At 41.1% G+C, this 16,610-nt stretch overlaps 1 protein-coding gene across 1 annotated transcript in view; it reads right to left on the minus strand.

Annotated features, from left to right (window-relative positions):
- Nucleotides 1-16,610, minus strand: part of LOC118390918 (kin of IRRE-like protein 3) — a 264,822-nt gene that overhangs the window by 107,972 nt on the left and 140,240 nt on the right. The window contains exon 2 of the mRNA XM_035781736.1: nucleotides 5,577-5,726. Coding sequence (XP_035637629.1) covers nucleotides 5,577-5,726 — 150 coding nt within the window. The remainder of the gene's footprint in view (nucleotides 1-5,576; nucleotides 5,727-16,610) is intronic.

A 16,610-nucleotide genomic window follows, 5' to 3' on the forward strand; every position in this document is an offset into this window, starting at 1 on the left:
GTCTAACCCCAATAAGGTCTGGAAAACGGTTAAAAACCTCTTGGAACTACCCATCCCGGATCCGGGAGAATTGTCACCAACTACACTAATTAGCATAGCACAACGGTCCAAAAATATTACTAGAAAATATTAATATTCATAAAATCACAAGTGAAATATAGTGAAACACAGCTTAGCCTTTTGTTAATCACCCTGTCATCTCAGATTTTGAAATTATGCTTTACAGCCAAAGCAAGACAAGCGTTTGAGAAAGCTCATCGATAGCCGAGCATAGCATTATATCCAGCTAGCAGCAGGAAGCTTGGTCACGAAAATCAGAAAAGCAATCAAATTAACCGTTTACCTTTGATGAGCTTTGGATATTTTCACTCACGAGACTCCCAGTTAGTCAGCAAATGTTCCTTTTTTTCCATAAAGATTATTTTTATACCCAAAATACCTCAGTTTGTTGGTCACTTTATGTTCAGAAATCCACCGGAAATAGCGGTCACGACAAAATTATGGCAAAAGTTTTTTATAATCAATCCTCAATATGTTTTTCAAATATCTATTCGATAATATATTAACCGGGACAATTGGTTTGTCAGTAGTTGCGAGAGGAAAAATGACTACCTCTATCTTTTACGCAAGAATCACTCTGGGAGCCCTCAGCTGGCCACTTACGCAATGTAGTCATTTACGCTCATTCTTCAACATAAAGGCGTGAAACTACGTCAAAATGCTGTAGACACCTTAGGGAATACGTAGAAAAAGGAATCTGGTTTATATACCTTTCAATGGCCAATAGGGGTGCATAGGAACGAGGCACTTCCTGATTGGATTTTCCTCAGGGTTTCGCCTGCAAAATCAGTTCTGTTATACTCACAGATAATATTTTGACAGTTTTGGAAACGTTAGAGTGTTTTCTATCCTAAGCTGTCAATTATATGTATATTCTAGCATCTGGTCCTGAGAAATAGGCAGTTTACTTTGAGACATTATTTTTCCAAAAATAAAAATGGTGCCCCCTAGTTTCAAGAGGTTATTAAAGACCTGGAGAATAATCCCTCCTCCTCACAGCTGCCCATGTCCCTTAATGTTGATGATGTGGTTGTTACTGACAAGACGCACATGTCTAAGCTCTTTAATCACCATTTCATTAAGTCAGGATTCCTATTTGACTCAGCCATGCCTCCTTGCCAGTCCAACATCTCCTTATCTCCCACCCCGTCTAATGTGACTATCCCTGATGCTTCTACCTCTTTTTCCCCTGCACCGCTACAAAGTCTCTCCCTGCAGGCAGTCAATGAGTCCAAGATGCTGGAGGAGCTCCTGAAACTTGACCCCAAAAAACATCTGGGTCAGATGCTTTAGACCCTTTCTTCTTTAAGTTTGTTGCCCCTTTCATCGCCAAGCATATCTCTGACCTTTTAAACCTGTCTCTCCTTTCTGGGGAGGTTCCCATTCCCACACTAATCACTGCAGTCTATACTCCTCTGTAAACTGGTCATCTCTGTATACCCATCGCAAGATCCACTGGTTGATGGTTATTTTTAAAACCCTCTTAGGCCTCACTCCCCCCTATCTGAGATATCTATTGCAGCCCTCATCCTCCACAAACAACACCCGTTCTGCCAGTCACATTCTGTTACAGGTCCCCAAAGCACACACATCCCTTGGTTGCTCGTCTTTTCAGTTTGCTGCAGCTAGCGACTGGAACGAGCTGCAACAAACACTCAAACTGGACAGTTTAATCTCAATCTCTTCATTCAAAGACTCAATCATGGACATTCTTACTGACAGTTGTGGCTGTTTTGTGTGATGTATTGTTGTCTCTACCTTCTTGCCCTTTGTGCTGTTGTCTGTTCCCAATAATGTGTGTACCATTTTTTGTGCTGCTACCATGTTGTCTTGGTACCATGTTGTTGTCATGTTGTGTTGCTGCCTTGCTATGTTGTTGTCTTAGGTCTTTATTCATGTAGTATTGTGTTGTCTCTCTTGTTGTGATGTGTGGTTTGTCCCAGCCCCCATCCCCACAGGAGGTCTTTTGGCTTTTGGTAGGCCTAGTTAAATAAACATGAAATAAAATAAATTCTTCAGGAAATACTAATATACATTTAAATATCCCTGAGGAAACCAATTTTCCCTCTCGGGGTGTTGGAGAGAGAAAGTGTAGACCCAGAAAACCATTAAGACCCGAGATCAAGTGTTAGATTAATGTCCCCAGGCGAAATGGGAATGAATAGCTGAAGAAACTGAAGACAAATACTTTTCAATTATGGCAAACAATGTAAAATAGCCCTAGTTATAACCTCTGTAGAGGCGATGGATCCATCAGGATTAGTTAGTTTGAGAGGAGGGTTTAGGTGGATGGTGATGTATTTCAGTATGTAGGAGGCACCTAACTGACACATCAATGGGAGAAAACGGCAATGAACACTCTCTGTCCGCATCTCAAATGACACCCTATTCCCTAAATAGTGCAGTAGTTTTGACCAGAGTGTAGGGCCCTGGTCAAAAGCAGTGCACTATAGAGGAAATAGAGTGCCATTTAGGACACAGCCTGAGTAGAGCCAGATCAAAGGGAAACGGGAGAGAAGGTAAAGGACACATGCAAAGTGACCACTCCCTCGCTCCAATTAAAAGAGTGGTAAAAGGAAGAGTGCAAATCACAGACGGAGAGAAAGCAAGAGGCTCGAGCAGCGCCGACGCCATTGACAGTCAAACCCCTCCCTCAGCTTTCTTTCGAAAACCATTTCATCGCTCTGTATTTGCATTTAAAAATCTGGTTTTCCTTCATTGACTTCAGCCTTTGATTTAACACACCACTTCATTGCCATAATATATCCTATTTAGTCAAATATGCTAATAATTATGCTAATTATGTTATTATATTAACTTTAAGCGCCATTATCCCTTACTGCTTGATCTTTTCTTCCATTGTCAGTATGTAGCCCTGCTGTCTCCCCTCTCATAACTGTTGCATTGGCTAAGACGTCAGATTTTCCTGTCGTCACTAAGAGTAAACACTGTCCACAGTTCACACGGCCGGGAGATAACCTTTCCAGTTCACACTTGTCCCCTCTGTCATTGATCCACCAAAAATAATGTGTATCTCTCGCTCTCTCTCTCTCTCTCTCTCTCTCTCTCTCTCTCTCTCTCTCTCTCTCTCTCTCTCCTCTCTCTCTCTCTCTCTCTCTCTCTCTCTCTCTCTCTCTCTCTCTCTCTCTCTCTAGCTGAAAGTGATGTTTGGTGGCGATGGGTCCCAGGATGCTGCTAAAAGGATGTGGAGTGGGATTGTATGGACGTAATGGGATTGTTCTCCCAGGCCCAATTATGGAAACTCTGTCCATGACGAAATAGAACAGGCGACTGAGGCAAAAGCAGACAATGTCTACACAGGGGAAGACAATGTAACAGATTAGCATAGCACGAGTCCTAAGAGAAGAAAATAAATCTGATGAAATGGCATTGTACCCAAACTGTGATCTATTTTGCCATACTGTAAAAGCAGGTGTATTATTTTATTTTGATGTTATTTAACATTTTATTCAAAGAGTTTATCTAGTCGAGTGTGCCGTGCACCACATCTCTTCAAATACATGTATTGGGTCAAATTGTTTCCAAGGTGGGTTGTTAATGTCGATTCATCTAGTATTTGACTGCCATTCTACCTTCAGTATCCAAACAACACAATAACCCTTTTCTCTGTTCCAGGGGCCAGTGCAGTGTTCCCCACACAGCTTTGAAAGCTGATTGTGGGGAATGATTTCCTCAGGCAGCCATCAGAGCGACAGAATGGTCTTCAAAACAGCCAGAGGAAAGATTGGGGGAAGGAGACTCTCTGCCGCTTTGGAAATGAGCAAAACACAATTTAACCATCTGCCGGAGCAGCAGATGTTACGATAAATTGCTGCAACTTTCAAATGTTCACTTTTTTTTTTAAAACCCAGATGCAGTTTGGAGGGCTCGTTGAGTTTACTGTATTCTGCGAGATTGAGAAATGTTTTTTTTTCTGGCTGTAATGTAAATTTTCAACGACCTCTCATGTGACAACTGCAGTGTCGTAAGATTACTAACGCAGAGGAGTAGGATCATTTGAAAACAACAAAGAAAACAATTATGGCGTAAACATAAAGGTACTCAAGCAGTAATCAACACACACTGACAATGGCCTAAGAGCCAAACAATTCATTTTTGTTATTTTTGCCTCTAAATGAAAACATTTAGAGTGTGGATCCTCCACAGATTAAACTCTAGCAATATTGGCCATTTACCTTATCATTTGCACTTATGACAATTTGATGTTTGTGATTGTGCCCAATCCCCCAAGTTTCTCTCACGTTATTCAAAAAGCCTGTTGCCATGTGAACCCCTAATTTGTCTTTGCTTAATAATTCACAAGAGTGTTCTGATTAATGCGAACCATGAAATATATTCAAAACACTTGTGAGAGCTTTGAAAGCAGCAATAACACAAACAGTGTGTTTGTGACTCTTGTGCCATGTGAAGTGGCTCTTTTAATGAATGATCAAACTCTAAATACTCCATTACTCTGTGGCGTTGCTCTGTCATTTGTCCAGATGTGACAAGTGACAGCTACCTTTTTGATGACAGGACCATGTATGGATTTTTTTTTAATTACATGAAAGTAATGAACGGAAAAGTGCAGATCAATGGACATGTGAGTGACACAACAACAATAGGAAACTCTGACAAAGAAACAGTTGCTAAGGGTAAGAGCGCAAAAGAGAGAGATGGACAGACAGATGGATGGTATGGGCCTTGAGAGAAATGGAGGGTATGGGTAAAAAGGCTGTGTTCAACAGAGGATGGAAGGAGAGGAAGAGAAAAAAGGAGAAATGTTGAACACAGAGAGAAATTGAGCTTGATAAGAAGACAGGTAAGGGAATCACTCGAGTGAGGGAGGAAAGGAAAGAGAGGAAGAGAGCTAGACAGGAAGACGAGCGAGGGAGGAAAGGAAAGAGAGGAAGAGAGCTAGACAGGAAGACGAGTGAGGGAGGAAAGGAAAGAGAGGAAGAGAGCGCAATAAGAAGGTGAGACGAAGGCTAATACAGAGAGAAAGAGAGCTAGACAGGAAGACGAGTAAGGCGAGGAAAGAGAAAACAAAAAAAACAGATTGACTGAAAGCCTTGCCCAAAAAAGAGAGATGGAGAAGAGAGAGTAGTAGAAAAACTAAAAGGTAAGTGGCCCTGCTCGAGGAAAATAGAGAGAGAAAGAGGGAGGTAGACAAAGAGTTTGATCGGGAGAGGAGAAAAGAAAGATAAAGCCAAGTAAAAACAAAAAAAGCTTAGCATTCATAAAGCCTTCATAATGCCTTAGCTTAGCATTCATAAAGCCTTCATAATGCCTTAATATGCTTGACATAAAGAGTTATACTACCCTATGTTTATATGCTCTTTATAATTGGCATTAAACATAACACCCACTCCATAACAACTGTCATAATTTATCAAATATAAATTAAGGGTTATTACAGGCATTATGACTCTTTATGTCATGCATATAAAGGATTTATGAATGTTTCATGAATGCTACATTATCACCATTCTAAGTAAAGTGAGGGACTCTCCTACCTGAGAGGTCCCTGTTGACCCCAAGGGCCATGCCGTCTCTGAGCCAGAGCACCATGCCGTGGTAACCAGGGATGGAGCAGGGCAGGGTCACCGGCTGACCTGCCACCACCACCAGGTCTGTGGGCTGCTGGGTGAACACTGCACTGGCCCCTGGAACAGAGAAAAATTTTATTGTGTCAAAACAGTGCAACTTTTGATCAACAGTTTCGATATGATTTCATCTTCTTCAAAGACATATAGTGTCATATGCCATTTAGCAGACACTCTTATCCAAAGAAACGTATAATAGCACAGGCATACTGTGCATTTTCTGATGGGTGGCCCCAGCAGGAATTGGACCCACAACCTTAGCATTGCATGTGCTATGCTCTACCAACAGTGCCACAGTAGCCTACTCTGCATCCAATGGGGTACCGTCAGGGTAGATGTTGAATTGATGAAGCATTCAATGTTTTTATGTCTATGACAATAAATCCTAATAGCAATGTTGCCACAGTAGGCCAGTGAAAATAAGTATACAGAAGCTATGGAGCTGCTAGTGGAGTTACAAACCCAAAAAGTTATTGAACGGGCTATGCAGAGATGAACGGACAGACTGATCAAACAGGTGTAAATCTTGCTGAGATTGAGGCTGCCCTACGTACACAGCTCAGGTGTCTATTCAGTGTATAGTTAGATAGCATCTATGGATGGTTGAATGAATGGGGATTGGTTTCGCGTAGTGAGAATGAGCACAGGAGATGGTACTGGCATCCGGCCACATCATCCCACATTCATTAATACTCTGACCCATTTTCACATAGGAATAATCACACTTTCATTAATACATTCATTAATACATTCATTAATACCTTCATTAATGACCCATTTTCACATAGGAATAATCACACTTTCATTCCCAGTCATTTAAGTTGATGTAAGACTTACAACACCAATGAGCCCAGATATTAGGCGAGCGTTTCTATTCAATTACCTTTTTAACAGAAAATGCATTACAGCAAACATTAATGGGGCGGCAGCGTAGCCTAGCAGTTAGAGCGTTGGACTAGTAACCGGAAGGTTGCGAGTTCAAACCCCCGAGCTGACAAGGTACAAATCTGTCGTTCTGCCCCTGAACAGGCAGTTAACCAACTGTTCCCAGGCCGTCATTGAAAATAAGAATATGTTCTTAACTGACTTGCCTGGTTAAATAAATGTAAAATAAAAACAAAAATAATAAAAAAATGAGCCCATGCGGCTGTTCAACCCAATCTGTCTTTGGCCTCATTCATTACCATCTCACCCCTCATCGCAAAAAATGACTTCCGTTTTGGTGGCTTCATTTTGGGAAGGCAGCGGAGTGGTGCATTGCTGACGGCAGCTAACCTCATTTAGAGAACACATTTTGAAAGGGTGTGAATATAAGCAGACAGAGGATTCAGTACAAAGCACATGCAGGACACAGACGGCTTTCATATCTTTTTGTATGAGGGTAGAGCCGAAAACATATATATATATTTTTTTCACACCAACAGTTTTCCCCACCAACGACCGATCCCTCTCGCCACAGAAGTTGAAGAACGACCACAGTACTACAGACATTGTTGGTGGAAAACCGGACCCCCCCATTATAGCGAATCTTTGTGTAAATAAAAAATTTTTAGAGGACAATCATGGTACCATTAATTGCTTATAATACACCATCGGATGTATGTCCTTGAACCGATTATTTTAAAATGTCACACAGAAGAAGCTATGAGGATAATTTTGTTGCTATTGGCAGCCTCCTGTATTCCAGCATCTCACTGAAGAAGTTAACACATAATTCGAGGTCTTGCTATTTTGGGATTCTACCATATGAATATCTCCAGTACTCCAGTCCAAACATTTATACAGGATAAGTCTTGACTCTATACTTAATTTAATGGTATATTTCTGTCTTTTAATCCAAAAGGTTGCTGGTTCGAATTCCCGAGCTAACTAGGTGAAAAATCTGTTGATGTACCCTTGAGCAATGCACTTAACCCTAATTGCTCCTGTAAATCGCTCTGGATTAGAGCGTCTGCGTAAATGACAAACATTAACAGACACAACAAACAGAGAACTGCTGTGTTTTATTAGTGTGGTAGAGAGGATTATATGTCCCACATGGCACCCTATCCCCTGTTTCAGCCCATAGGGCATGGTCAAAAGCAGTGCACTATATAGGGAATCGGTTGCTATTTGGGATGCAAACATAGAATTGTCTTTGGGTATATGCTTCACAAATGCAGAAGACACATTTCATGTGAATGCATTCAGTTATACAACTGACAAGGCATCCCCTTTTCCTTTTCTTTCCCTTTCCATTTTGACTGTCATAGCTCGTGAGATGTCTCATTTGTATATACTGTATATGACTTATATGGTAACCTGTATTTCTATCTTATATCTTTTGTTCATGTTATCAAGAGCACTTGCTGTAGTAATATGTGTTCGTTACTTGACGTAAACATGCAAAAGAGAAGATATTTTATTACTTGCTTTAAGATTATTTATCTACCAGTCATCCCCTGGTCCAGATCCAGACAATTGCAAGATGGATGGTATGTTGATTATTGATCGGGCTAAAAAGTTATAATGCTTTGCTCCCCAGACAAGCAAACATTTTCTCAGAGTCCATTAGTGGAATCAACATTCTGTAACATGAGGCATTTTTGGTGCTCTTAAGGGGAATATTTGTTTTGCTCATCCAGGCAGGGTAGCAGCATTTCACAGATTTAGGTAAAGGCATTGTTTAATTTCGACAAAACCATTGGGAATGAGTGTAGTTTGGAGGCTCATTGTCTATTCCCAAATTGAGTCAAACATCCAATCATTTCTGAATCAATCTACACTATATATACAAAAGTATGTGGACACCCCTTCAAATGAGTGGATTCAGACCCGTCTGTCCCCGTCATTGGAGAGAAGCTCTCAAGGCATCTCAGGACGGATATATGACGAGATGGCCAACACCACAAAAACAACATTAGCGGTGAATCTAAATTGTAATTGCTCTGTTATCTCTCCTTGCTTCCTCAAAAACGCATTGGAGGAGATCGTCTGAGGAGAGGAACCTCGGATCATCAATCTTTGGAAGAGGTGAGGTGAGAGAATGTGAGGAATCAAGGAAATACATTAAGATTCACAATTTTGAGGTGCATTCTATGTTCTGTTGACCTGGGACTCACGAGTATCTGATTTTCTGACTTTCCACAGCAAACGTTTTTTCCTAGTACTCCCACCAATGTCAAAAGGATGCCATCTCAGAATTCCCGAAATATGACTCTGGTTTGACAGTTTCCATACAAACTGACAGTTTGAGACTTCAAAGATAACCTCAGAAAGAGTGCAATCCACCAAGAGGGACTTAATGGCAAAGTCTGTTCACATTTGCATTGCATTTCTCAGAATCTGTGAGGGTGCAATGTAATGCTTCAATCGAGCCATGTACTCCTAGTGGTGCCACACAACAGGGATTCTGCAGAGCATGGCTAGCTCTAATGGGAGTCTGAATTGAACAAATGAATCTCATCATCACATCGCCAGCTTCTCAGTGGGCGAAAACACTCTCACTCAAATCAAAATAAATAAATATATTTTGTCAAGGATACTTCTTTCACATCAATTTTCCGTTTGCCTTAAGCTTTTCAATTTATTTTGCAATCAGAATGCCAAATTACATGAACTCCTCCAGCACAAAAGCAAACATTTTGCCTACTCACAAACATTCTGCATTAGCTGGGGACTGAATTTCTCAGAAGTCCAGAATGTTTTGTTGTTACGAGACAAAATATAACACTGAGTCATCACTTTGTTTTCGTCCATGTCTTACTCAAGACAATACCAAAGTCTACACCCACAGAAAGGACTCAAGAGAAACGTAAGCTGAATTCACAAATGAGTCATCTCAATACATTGTTGCTGTGCCTATCTGATGATAGTTACATTTGTCTGAAAATCTCATCTTGAGTCATGGCTACTGAGGATAATTCATTTTGACAGGGTCACAGAGATATGTTGTGGACAATTTCGCAGTAACAGAGTGACGTTGAGACTCTGTTTTTTCCCCTTTAAAATGAATTTCCAAACAAAATCGAATGATTGATCAGGTTTAACAAACCATACAATGATATGTACAAGGACCACATTGAACAATTTCCACAGAAAAGTGTACAAAAACACATCTACTTGAAGAACAGTGCAGATGCAAAGTTTGGCAACAGAATGGCAGTGTGTGCTGTTTGTGCCGTCATTCTCTTACCAAACCTTGATCTGCATTGTTCTTTAAACGTTTTGTTAAAAGTAGTCCTTGTTCATAGTTATAGGGTTTATTTAAATGTGCAATCATTGGTTTTGTTTGACATACATTTTACAGTGAAGAATCAGTCTCAGCAATACTCTGCTACAGTGGAATTGCCCTTGTACTACATGGTTGATGAATACTGTACATACAGTATTTGATAGGCAAATGCTTTTTTTTTCATTCAAATACCCAATGTCATATTACTTTTCATGTGGAAATACTTTACACATTTGATGACATCAGCTATAAAGATGGTACAAGATTTAAAGCAGCATTTAACACAAGCACATCGTTCCTAGTTGTGTTTGCCTATGCAATATGCACGGTATAACAGGGATCGATTTCTCCCGTTGGCCTCGGATTTACTGAAATGCAATTAGGTCTACGAGCAGGGCCTCATATTCCCTTACCTGTTGAGAACGCAGAAAAGAGGGGGCAGCTTTATTTAATTGTTGCAGTGGACTGTGAAAGGTTTTTTTCCGCAGCAAGATGGAAATGTGTGCCATAAACGGTGTCAGAGATTTAGTGCCAGAGTGCTGGGAACCATACAGTCTCATTACCGTCGTAGTCCAATCACACTGCTCTACGGAGAGGACCACTGGTGACGTAAAACTAAAACAGGAGAGAGTGAAATATGGGGTTGTGTGCCCTGTCGATTTGGTGGGGACTACATTGCATTGACTGTGGATGCTAGGCTAAAGCGCTAGTGTCACAGTAGCAGATTGAAAAGTATTATTACCTCCGTTTGGTACCTGTCAGTGCAATGTGAATTGTTAACAGCTATGCCAAAAAGGGTTACATTTCATTGTCATTCCGGGTACCCTTTGTAATTGTTATTGTCGGGAGGAGAAAATGTTATTCTATCTGAGGAAGAAAAAAAAAAGAGAAAAAAAAAAAGAAAACAGGCTTTGAATTAATCTGGTGTGTATAATGGAATTTTTTACAGAGGATTGCCACGGTCCACCTACAGTCTACAGTACTTTGAAATATGTTTTCTAAGGTTTTGACCAAATGTGTTTCCTGAATGCTTATCATCATTTTCAAGATAGAAAAACCAAATGATAAAGAATGAAAATGTGCCGCAGTGTGCCAAACATAAAACCATTACACGCTGCCATGGGTCCCCTGTGAAAAATATTATTGTTACTTGTCTGGTTGCAGACAGACCTTGGTTGGGTTTTGGGGGAAAATTGGACTTCCTTTCAATTCATCAAGTTACTTTATTAACTTAACTATCCCTTTGCTATGAGACTCGGAATTGAGAAAAGGTGCATCCTGTTTCCAATGATCATCCTTGAGATGTTTCTACAACTTGATTGGAGTCCACTTGTGGTAAATTAAATGAATTGGACATGATTTGGAAAGGCTGTCACGCTCTGCCCTTAGAGATCCTTTTTATGTCTCTATTTGGTTTGGTCAGGGTGTGATTTGGTGTGGGTATTTTATGTTCTATTATTTGTATTTCTATGTTTTGGCCGGGTAGGGTTCTCAATCAGGAACAGCTGTCTATCGAACCATACTAAGGTTGTCACGTACTGACCTTTATTTCCTTTGTTTTGTCATTATTTAGTATGGTCAGGGCGTGAGTTGGGGTGGGCAGTCTATGTTTATTTTTCTATGATTTGGGTATTTCTATGTTTCGGCCTAGTATGGTTCTCAATCAGAGGCAGGTGTCATTAGTTGTCTCTGATTGAGAATCATACTTAGGTAGCCTGGGTTTCACTGTGTGTTTGTGGGTGATTGTTCCTGTCTCTGTGTTTGCACCAGATAGGACTGTTTTGGGTTTTCACGTTTCTTGTTTTTGTATTCAGTTGTTCATGTGTACATTTACGTATTAAAAGAACCATGGACACTTACCACGCCGCATATTGGTCCTCTGATCCTTTTCGCGTCTCCTCTTCGGAAGAAGAGGAAATCTCTTACATAGGTAGCCCTTTTCCCACCACATAGCCTTTAGTGTCACAGTTTGTTTTGCAGTGTTTATTGTTTTGTTTGGCGTCTTTTCCAAATAAAGAGAAAATGTACGTTCACCACGCTGCACCTTGGTCCTCTTCTTTCAACGGCCGTGACAAAGGCACACACCTGTCTATATAAAGTCCCACAGTTTATATAGACAGTGCATTTCAGTGCAAAAACCAAGCAAAAACCGATACAGGATTGTGTCAAGCTACAAATTTGGGGAAGGGTACCAAAATATTTCTGCAGCATTGACAATACCCAAGAACACAGTGACTTCCACCATTATTAAATGGAAGACTTCTGGAACCACCAAGACTCTTATTTGATCAACGTACTTGAACTGTGTTATTGAAACACTATTGAATTGACAAAAGATCATTAGAAATGATTGTAAGATTGACAAAATATATTCAGGTAATCATGTTTCAACTCAATTAGAACAAGTACCTCCCAAATGAATCAATTGTATCAGTTCTAGCTCTTTGAGTTACGTTCATCCTAGCTAACTACTCAATTTAAAAAAGCTTTTATTTTATTTCCAATTAACAATCGTTTAGGGGAGATTTCAGTAGGGAGCTTTGTGCTCCCATCTGCTTCTGCTCCTCCACGAGCTTCTCCACCAGCGAAGCAACTACAACGACATTCTCATTAACGGTTACATAACATTTTTACATGTACAATAGTTGTTTATCTACCTTAGTTGAATGCACTGACTGAATGACCTAAATGTAAATGTAACTGTACAAATATATGGTTGCAAAGCATGCAGTAGGGGGGGGGGGTGGTAGGTAGGGTGGCACATAGATTAGCGGTTAGGAGTGTTGAGTCAGTAACTGAAAGGTTGCTGGGTCAAAGCCGACTAGGTGAAAAATGTCTAATTGCTCATGTAAGTCGCTCTGGAAAAGAGCGTCTGATAAAATGATAAAAATGTATAATGCTGGGTATTATATTATTTTGAGCTCTGCCCCCCCAAAATACATTTCTACAGTTAATTTCAACATTAATGAATCGGATATACATCAATTCCGACCGGATTAAATTCTACAAGAGGCATTTACATTTCGCCAAGATAGAGCAAAACTTAAGGGCAGCTGTCACGCCTTGGTCTTAGTATTTTGTATTTTCGTTATTTATTTGGTCAGGCCAGGGTGTGACATGGGTTTATTTTGTGGTGTGTTTTTGTATTTGGGTTTAGTAGGTATTAGGATTGTGGTTGAGTAGGGTTGTCTAGCATAGTCTATGGCTGCCTGAGGCGGTTCTCAATCAGAGTCAGGTGATTTTCGTTGTCTCTGATCGGGAACCATATTTAGGTAGCCTTGGTTTCACTGTGTGTTTGTGGGTGATTGTTCCTGTCATTGTGTTTGCACCAGATAGGGCTGTTTCGGTTTTCGTTATTTTCAATTCGTTATTTTTGTAGTTTCTGTATGTATAGTTTTCCCTTCATTAAAATATCATGAATCATCATCACGCTGCATTTTGGTCCAATCCTTGTTCTACCTCTTCGTCAGAGGAGGAGATAAAAGAGAGCCGTTACAGCAGCCAAGATATTTGGGGGGGAGTGTATAAACATTGCACAATAGTTTTTTCAGGCAACATACTGTGACTCCTGTGTCTTCTCCAGCTTCAATGAGGGTAGAGGGAAAAAGAGAAGAAAATGTATCTTGAATAACTTTTATTCTCTGATTGATCCACTGCACGGACAAAAGGTGCTCAAACGCGGCCCTAGGCCATTATCGCAGAAATAGAAAACATAAATTCAAATGCTGCCAATCAAATAAGTTTTACTTCATCTATACCCAAGATGAAAGCACATGAAGATCACACTTTTGTCCCTTTCTCTTACTACAACATGAGGTGTATGGGTGTTTCTACATGACTCTGTTCACTTTAAACAACACTGCAGTTACTTTGCGTACACAGTATGCATTAACTGTGGGAGGAACCTTCTGTCCTAAAGAAGTCAAGGTTTGTTGTACCTTTGGAGTATGGAAAGAAGAGAGTAGAGAAGTGCCTATGCTTGAGGCCTATTCCCATTAGTCTTTCAAAACACAGAGCTTTTAACAACAGAGAAGCTGGGAGTAATTGATAGATCGTCTGCAGGGAGGTGTGTAGTGGGGGGATTGAGCGTTTAAAGAAATGTGGGTAGAGAAGATAATCTTGCCCCTGAGATGTGGCAAAAGGCCAAGCCATTGTGTCGGCATAGAAGCCTGTGTATCCAACTCGCTGTTATGATTTCTTTTTATCTCTGTTGAACAAAACTACACAGTAATTTCTAGGCACCACTGCTTCAAGAAGATTAGTTACTTTGTGTAATAACAAAGCCACAGACAACAACCTTGAGCACTCTCAAAGCACCCACGGCAAAAAGCAATATAAAGGTGGCAGTTCACGACATGTTTCCCAGTTACGGTTTACTGTAAACTAATCTAACATATGAATTTGTATTTTTTCTTCTATAAAAGAAAATAAACATTGGTTGGGTTCTGCCACAGGTTATGATGTAGAAACACATTTCTGGAATGAAATCTCAGCGATTATTTAGGCTGTAATAATACATTGATTATTGTCAATATAAACCATAATCATTACAATCAATCACTTATTCAGAGGCAAAATAGACCCAAGTTGGTCCCTCTTCAAATGACGTGCACTTTATAGATGCTTCATATAGCCTTAATACAGCCTTCATAAACACCACATAAATGTGTCAAAAATCATCTATAACTGTATGTAATGCTCTATAAAGGGTTCATGAATGTGGCATAACTGTTTGACATAACCACCAATGTCAAATATGTCAAAGACCTGTGCTTTATAAAGGGTGACATAAGCACCAATGTCAAACATGTCAAAGACCTTTGCTTTATAAAGGGTGACATAAGCACATCTTAATAAAGGGTTTATAAATCATATTAAATTCACGATTCAAAGTATTTATAACCTTGTCATGTATCTTGGTAGAGCATTGCAGCGCCATGATAGTGGGTTCGATTGCCGGGACCAGCCATATGTAAAAATGTATGCACGCATTACTGTAAGATGCTTTGGATGAAAGTGTATATATTATATTATATTTGTAATGGGTGCGTGCTGGTGGCAGCGAAGTCAGGCGCAGGAGAACGAAATTGGTATAAACGGAGTCGTTTAATAAGTGCTCACAAAACTCGGAAAACCAAAATATACAAAATAATAAAAGTGGGTACAAAACCCGTCGCACACCAGAACATAACTTGCACATAACATACAATCACACAATCGCCGACAAGGACATGAGGGGAAACAGAGGATTAAATACACAACATGTAATTAATGGGATTGTAACCAGGTGTGAAGGAAGACAAGACAAAAACCAATGGAAAATGAAAAATGGATCAGCGTGTCACGCCTTGGTCTTAGTATTTTGTGTTTTCTTTAATTATTTGGTCAGGCCAGGGTGTGACATGGGTTTATGTTATATTGTATGTTCGTATTGGGGTTTGTAGTATGTGGGATCGTGGCTGATTAGGGGTGTTGTATAGGCTTGGCTGCCTGAGGCGGTTCTCAATCAGAGTCAGGTGATTCTCGTTGTCTCTGATTGGGAACCGTATTTAGGTAGCCTGGTTTCGCTTCATGCAGGCTGACAGCTCTGGCTGCTTTGAACAGACTGACAGCTTTGACTGCTCCATGCAGGCTGACAGCTCCTTGCAGACTGGCAGCTCCTTGCAGTCTGCCAGGATCCGCCAGAAGTGCCAGTCAGCCAGGATCCGCCAGAAGTGCCAGTCAGCCAGGATCCGCCAGAAGTGCCAGTCGGCCAGGATCTGCCAGTCGGCCAGGATCTGCCAGTCGGCCAGGATCTGCCAGTCTGCAAGGAGCTGCCAGTCTGCAAGGAACTGTCAGTCTGCATAGAGCAGCTAGATCCGCCAGTCAGCCATGATCTTCTAGATCTGCCAGTCAACCAGATTCTTCCAGATCTGCCAGTCAACCAGTCTCTTCCAGATCTGCCAGTCAACCAGTCTCTTCCAGATCTGCTAGTCAACCAGAATCTTCCAGATCCGCCAGCCAGCCAGGATCTACCGGAGCCTACTACCTGCCTGAGCTTCATCTCAGTACTGGGCTTCCTCTCAGTACTGGGCTTCCTCTCAGTACTGGGCTTTCTCTCAGTACTGGGCTTCCCTCAGTTCTGCCCCTCAGTTCCAGGGCTGCCCCCAGTCTGGGCTGCCCCCAGTCTCTTTCAGAGCTGCCCCTCAGTCACGAGCTGCTCCTCAGTTCAGAGGGGTTCTGGGTGAGGGCTACTACCTAGGCCATGGTCATCTCAGGGTGGATTATCCCAGGACTGGGGGAGGAACAGTACTGACTTTAATGGAGTGGGGTCCACGTCCCGAGCCGGAACCGCCACCATGGACAGACGCCCACCCGGACCCTCCCTATGGTTTTGAGGTGCGTTCCGGAGTCCGCACCTTAGGGGGGTTCTGTCACGCCTTGGTCTTAGTATTTTGTGTTTTCTTTATTATTTGGTCAGGCCAGGGTGTGACATTGGTTTATGTTGTGTTTCGTATTGGGGTTTGTAGGTATTGGGATTGCGGCTGATTAGGGGTGTAGCATAGGCTTGGCTGCCTGAGGCGGTTCTCAATCAGTCAGGTGATTCTCGTTGTCTCTGATTGGGAACTGTATTTAGGTAGCCTGGGTTTCGCTTTGTATTTTGTATTTCGGGTGATTGTTCCTGTCTCTGTGTAGTTTCACCAGATAGGCTGTAATTAGGTTTCACGTTCCGTTTGTTGTTTTGTATTTAT

The sequence above is a fragment of the Oncorhynchus keta genome, chromosome 12 (genome assembly GCF_023373465.1).
Source record: "Oncorhynchus keta strain PuntledgeMale-10-30-2019 chromosome 12, Oket_V2, whole genome shotgun sequence".
NCBI lineage: Eukaryota > Metazoa > Chordata > Actinopteri > Salmoniformes > Salmonidae > Oncorhynchus > Oncorhynchus keta.